Source organism: Salvelinus sp. IW2-2015, unplaced genomic scaffold (assembly GCF_002910315.2).
Source record: "Salvelinus sp. IW2-2015 unplaced genomic scaffold, ASM291031v2 Un_scaffold6810, whole genome shotgun sequence".
Classification (NCBI taxonomy): Eukaryota; Metazoa; Chordata; class Actinopteri; order Salmoniformes; family Salmonidae; genus Salvelinus; species Salvelinus sp. IW2-2015.
This window is the reverse complement of record NW_019948071.1, coordinates 11,853-17,835: the sequence shown is the minus strand read 5'-3', so window position 1 is coordinate 17,835 and position 5,983 is coordinate 11,853. Positions and strand designations below refer to the sequence as shown.

The 5,983-nt window shown below is 50.6% G+C and overlaps 1 protein-coding gene and 1 long non-coding RNA gene across 2 annotated transcripts in view; both read right to left on the bottom strand.

The window, feature by feature from the left end:
• Positions 1 to 62: 62 nt before the first annotated feature.
• LOC112079058 (uncharacterized) lies at positions 63 to 1,086 on the bottom strand. Its single transcript, XM_024145115.2, has one exon. It carries the CDS (start codon positions 1,074 to 1,076, stop codon positions 177 to 179), a length of 900 nt encoding a protein of 299 aa, XP_024000883.2. The 5' UTR covers positions 1,077 to 1,086; the 3' UTR covers positions 63 to 176.
• Positions 1,087 to 5,515: 4,429 nt separating this feature from the next.
• Positions 5,516 to 5,983, bottom strand: part of LOC139027017 (uncharacterized) — a 2,942-nt gene continuing 2,474 nt past the window's right edge. Inside the window, exons 3-4 of the long non-coding RNA XR_011479037.1 lie at positions 5,744 to 5,952; positions 5,516 to 5,617 (exon numbers count right to left, since the gene is read on the bottom strand). This is a non-coding gene — a long non-coding RNA (uncharacterized lncRNA). The remainder of the gene's footprint in view (positions 5,618 to 5,743; positions 5,953 to 5,983) is intronic.

Here is a 5,983-nt window from a genome sequence, read left to right as displayed (position 1 = left end):
ACAGTCCAATAACTGGTCACTAGTACAGAGTCTACAGCCACCTCAGTACTGTCGTCTGTCTGTCTGTCTGTCTGTCTGTCTGTCTGTCTGTCTGTCTGTCTGTCTGTCTGTCTGTCTGTCTGTCTGTCTGTCTGTCTGTCTGTCTATTGCCACCTGGTCAAGGCAGCTCCTTCATACTAGCAGATCAATAGAGTCTCATCTCCATCCTCTTCCTCCTCCTCCTCACTGCTGCTGGTGTTCAGTCCACTAGGCACCCCTATACCCCTCCTCCTCCTCCTCCTCTTCCTCCTCTCCCGGGTTGGCAATTCCAGGGCATGGAACCTCTGACTGTCGTCTGAAGACCCCGAGGGGGGTGACGTCTGAGGGGAGGTCAGGGGGTGATGGCAGGGCGGCTGGGAGTCTGGAGGGGGAAGGACAGGGGGAGTAACGGGGGAGGTGAGCCCCATGGGGGAGTAGCGTCGTAGGGCCACCCCTCTCAGGTTGGCAGCCAGCCCCAGGACCAGCTTCCTGGAGACCCGGCGGGTGTAATGACCTGTGATGCCCTCTGGGGGGCACTGCTGGCTCAGTATGGTGGGGGCAGACCTTAATGAGTCACTCTGCTGCCCAGGGGTGGAGAGCTCGCTGAGGGGCACCCTAACCCTGCTACCCTGGCTCTCTGGGGAACATGGAGACCCCTCGSATGGTTCACTGTCAGAGGGGGAGGGKGGGGAGCGGGGAGASTCCAAGGAGGGGTGGGAGGACTGGGACTGTGACAGGGCCTGGGTGTGGGCGTGSAGGGCGAAGCAGCGGGAGGGGGTCCTTGCTGGTCCCGTGCCCGCCATGCCCCCCACCATGCCCGCCGCGCCACCTCCATCCCCAGCCCTGGCTCCAGGTCCCTCCGAGGTGTGGTAGGAGTACAGGCCCAGAGCCACCTGAGACCCGGGGGGTGTGAGGAGGGGGATCTGGCCGCGGAGATGACGGGTCCCTCGGTGGAACAGACGGTTCCAGAGGCGCCCCAGGCGGCGGTGTGACGTGGCCCGGCGGGAGGAGTGTCTTCTGATCTGCCTACGCATCGCTGTACGGATGTTCTGGAGCATTGAGGCCTGGATGAGGGAAGGGAGGGAGGGAGGGATGGGGAGGGAGGGAGGGAGGAGGGATGGGAGGTAGGGAGGGAGGGAGGGAGGGAGGGAGGAGGGAGGGAGGGGGAGGGAGGGAGGGGTTGGGCGGGAGGGGAAAAGGGAGAACTCGTCAGCAAGACCATCAAAGCTGTCAATCAGTTGTTAACCCGTTGTCATGGCAACACCGATCTCTCCCGTCCGAAATTAGATCCTAGCCAAGAGAGTAGATACAGTATTAGATATTCACACCATCAGAACACAGGCAGACAGACAGAACCCAGCTGCTACGAGAGCTACGGTCTGTGGTGTAAACTTTACAACAGGGACATCCACCCAGATCTCTGCTACAGTCTGTGGTGTCACTTTACAACAGGGGCATCCACCCAGATCTCTGCTACAGTCTGTGGTGTCAACTTTACAACAGGGACATCCACCCAGATCTCTGCTACAGTCTGTGGTGTCAACTTTACAACAGGGACATCCACCCAGATCCTGCTACAGTCTGTGGTGTCAACTTTACAACAGGGACATCCACCCAGATCTCTGCTACAGTCTGTGGTGTCAACTTTACAACAGGGACATCCACCCAGATCTCTGCTACAGTCTGTGGTGTCAACTTTACAACAGGGACATCCACCCAGATCTCTGCTACAGTCTGTTGTGTAAACTTTACAACAGGGACATCCACCAGATCTCTGCTACAGTCTGTTGTGTAAACTTTACAACAGGGACATCCCACTAGATCTCTGCTACAGTCTGTGGTGTAAACTTTACAACAGGGACATCACACCCAGATCTCTGCTACAGTCTGTGGTGTCAACTTTACAACAGGGACATCCACCCAGATCCCTGCTATCAGCAGCTATTAGCTAACAGGATATAAAGGGTTTAATAATATATACTGGTGTCCTGACACACACTAAGTCCTACGGACGTCAGCCTGATTCTATAACCATGACTTCATCCCAAGTCATGTTGAAGTCCTCTCTTCACCAATGCTCCTCATCTTCTGAAATCCTGACACAGATGAAAACCCACATTTAGACACTATTACGACCCCCCCTAGACAGACAAGATGAAAACCCACATTTAGAAACTATTACGACCCCCCCCCCCAGACAGACACAGATGAAAACCCACATTTAGAAACTATTTCGACCCCCCCCCAGACAGACACAGAGAAAGAGCAACAGACCGAGGAAGACAGAGAGAGAGGTAATGGAGTCTGTCTGTGTAATGGAGTCTGTCTGGGTAATGGAGTCTGTCTGGGTAAAGGAGTCTGTCTGTTTGGGTAAAGGAGTCTGTCTGTCTGGGTAAAGGAGTCTGTCTGTCTGGGTAATGGAGTCTGTCTGTCTGGGTAATGGAGTCTGTCTGGGTAATGGAGTCTGTCTGGGTAAAGGAGTCTGTCTGGGTAATGGAGTCTGTCTGGGTAATGGAGTCTGTCTGGGTAAAGGAGTCTGTCTGTCTGGGTAAAGGAGTCTGTCTGGGTAAAGGAGTCTGTCTGGGTAAAGGAGTCTGTCTGTGTAATGGAGTCTGTCTGGGTAATGGAGTATGTCTGGGAATGGAGTCTGTCTGGGTTAAGGAAGCTGTCTGGGTAAGGAGTCTGTCTGGATAATGGAGTCTGTCTGGGTAATGGAGTCTGTCTGGGTAATGGAGTCTGTCTGGGTAATGGAGTATGTCTGGGCAATGGAGTCTGTCTGGGTAAAGGAGTCTGTCTGGGTAAGAGAGTCTGTCTGGTAAAGGAGTATGTCTGGGTAATGGAGTCTGTCTGGGTAAGGAGTCTGTCTGGGTAAAGTCTGTCTGGGTATGGAGTCTGTCTGGGTAATGGAGTCCTGTCTGGGTAAAGGAGTCTGTCTGGGTAATGGAGTCTGTCTGGGTAATGGGAGTCTGTCTGGGTAAAGGAGTCTGTCTGGGTAAAGGAGTCTGTCTGGGTAAAGGAGTCTGTGTCTGGGTAAAGGAGTCTGTCTGGGTAATGGAGTCTGTCTGGGTAATGGAGTCTGTCTGGTAATGGTAGTCTGTCTGGGTAAAGGAGTCTGTCCCGGGTAATGGAGTCTGTCTGGGTAATGGAGTCTGTCTGGGTAAAGGAGTCTGTCTGGGTAATGGAGTCTTCTGGGTAAAGGAGTCTGTCTGGGTAATGGAGTCTATCTGGGTAAAGGAGGCCACTGCTGAGCCACACTCTGTGGTTTCAGTCTCTGCGTGTCTCAGTCTCTGTGTACCTGTGTCTCTGTCTCCATCTCTGTGTCTCTGTCTGTGTGTCCGTTTCTGTGTCTCTATCTCTGTGTCTCTATCTCTGTCACAGACTTCCGCCGAAGTCGGTCCCTCTCCTTGTTCGGCGGTCGACGTCACCGACATTCTTGCCATCACTGATCCATTTTTCCTTTTCCATTGGTTTTGTCTTGTCTTCCATCGCACCTGGTTCCAATCCCATCAATGACATGTTGTGTATTTAACCCTCTGTTTCCCCTCATGTGTTTGTCGGAGATTGTTTTATTGTATGTGATGTGTAAGTCATGTGTCGGTGTGCGACGGGTTTTTGTACCCACTTTTAGTATTTTTTGTATATTTTTGGTTTTTGGAGTTTTGTTATTAAACTTATTAAACGACGTTTATACCAGGTTCGTTTTCCTGGGCCTGACTTCCCTGCCACCAACACCCATTACAGTGTCCCTGTGTGTCTCTGTGTCTCTGTCTCTGTGTAAGTGTCTCTGTGTCTGTGTGTCTCTGTGTGTCTCTCGCTGTGTCTCTGTGTCTATATCTGTGTGTGTGTCTCTCGCTGTGTCTCTGTGTCTCTGTGTGTCTCTCGCTGTGTCTCTGTGTCTCTGTGTGTCTCTCGCTGTGTCTATATCTCTGTGTGTGTCTCTCGCTGTGTCTCTGTGTCTTTGTGTGTCTCTCGCTGTGTCTCTGTGTCTCCTGTGTCTCTGTGTGTCTCTCGCTGTGTCTCTGTGTGTCTCTCGCTGTGTCTCTGTGTCCTCTGTGTGTCTCTCGCTGTGTCTATATCTCTGTGTGTGTCTCTCGCTGTGTCTCTGTGTCTTTGTGTGTCTCTCGCTGTGTCCTCTGTGTCTCTCCTGTGTCTCTGTGTGTCTCTCGCTGTGTCTCTGTGTCTCTGTGTGTTCTCTCGCTGTGTTCTCTGTGTCTCTGTGTGTCTCTCGTGTGTCTATATCTCTGTGTGTGTTCTCGCTGTGTCTCTGTGTGTGTCTCTGTGCTGTTCTCTGTGTCTCTGTGTCTCTGTGTGTCTCTCGCTGTGTCTCTGTGTCTCTGTGTCTCTGTGTGGTGTCTCTGTGTGTCTGCTCGCTGTTCTCTGTGTCTCTGTGTGTTCTCGCTGTGTCTCTGTGTGTGTCTCTGTGTGTCTCTCGCTGTGTCTCTGTGTGTGTCTCTGTGTGTCTCTCGTGTGTCTCTGTGTTTCTCTGTGTCTATTCTGTGTGTTCTCGTGTGTTCTGTGTTTCTCTGTGTCTATATCTCTGTGTGTCTCTCGCTGTGTCTCTTGTCGTCTGTGTGTCTCTCGCTGTGTCTCTCCTGTGTCCTCTGTGTCTCTGTGTGTGTCTCTGTGTGTCTCTCGCTGTGTCTCTGTGTTCTTGTGTTCTCTCGCTGTGCTCTGTGTGTGTCTCTGTGTGTCTCTCGCTGTGTCTCTGTGTGTGTTCTCTGTGTGTCTCTCGCTGTGTCTCTGTGTTTCTCTGTGTCTATATCTCTGTGTGTCTCTCGCTGTGTCTCTGTGTTTCTCTGTGTCTATTCTCTGTGTGTCTCTCGCTGTGTCTCTGTGTCTCTGTGTGTCTCTCGCTGTGTCTCTCTATCTCGTGTGTGTCTCTCGCTGTGTCTCTCTATCTCTGTGTGTGTCTCGGTGTGTTTGTGTGTCTCTGTGTTTGGTGTGTCTTGTGTGTTGTGTTCTGTGTTTGTGTGTGTGTTCTGGTCTCTGTGTGTTTGTGTGTCTCTATGTCTCTGTGTGTTTGTGTGTCTCTGTGTCTCTCTCTGACATTTTGGACGCAGGCTGGGAGACCGGGCCTCAGACATTTCATTATGGTCTGTCTGGGTGTACAACAAGCTCAGAGATCAGTGACCAGGCTGGGAGACCGGGCCTCAGACATTTCATTATGGTCTGTGCTGGGTATTACAACAGGTCAGAGATCAGTGACCAGGCTGGCAGACCGGGCCTCAGACATTTCATTATGGTCTGTCTGGGTATTCACACAGGTCAGAGATCAGTGACCAGCTGGGAGACCAGGCGTCAGACATTTCATTATGGTCTGTCTGGGTATTACAACAGGTCAGAGATCAGTGATCAGAAGGTGATGTGAGTGGACTTTAGAAGGAGACAGCTTTACGTTCAGTCTGTGAAGTTATCTCAACCGCCGCCACTAAACTAGCAACGAGGGACAGGTAACATCAGTCTAAACGTACCACTTTACATCTCACGTCAGAGACTCTGTTGTAAAATAGAATAACGCTCAGAGTCTAAACGTACCACTTTACATCTCATGTCAGAGACTCTGTTGTAAAATAGAATAACGATCAGTCTAAACGTACCACTTTAATCTCACGTCAGAGACTCTGTTGTAAATAGAATAATATCAGTCTAAACGTACCACTTTAACATCTCATGTCAGAGGACTCTGTTGTAAAAATAGAATAACGATCTTGTCTAAACGTACCACTTTAACATCTCATGTCAGAGACTCTGTTGTAAAATAGAATAAGCTCAGTCTAAACGTACCACTTTACACTTCATGTCAGAGACTCTGTTGTAAAAAAGAATAACGATCTGTCTAAACGTACCACTTTACATCTCATGTCAGAGACTCTGTTGTTAAAATAGAAATAACGATCTGTCTAAACGTACCACTTTACATCTCATGTCAGAGACCTCTGTTGTAAAAAAGAATAACGATCTGTCA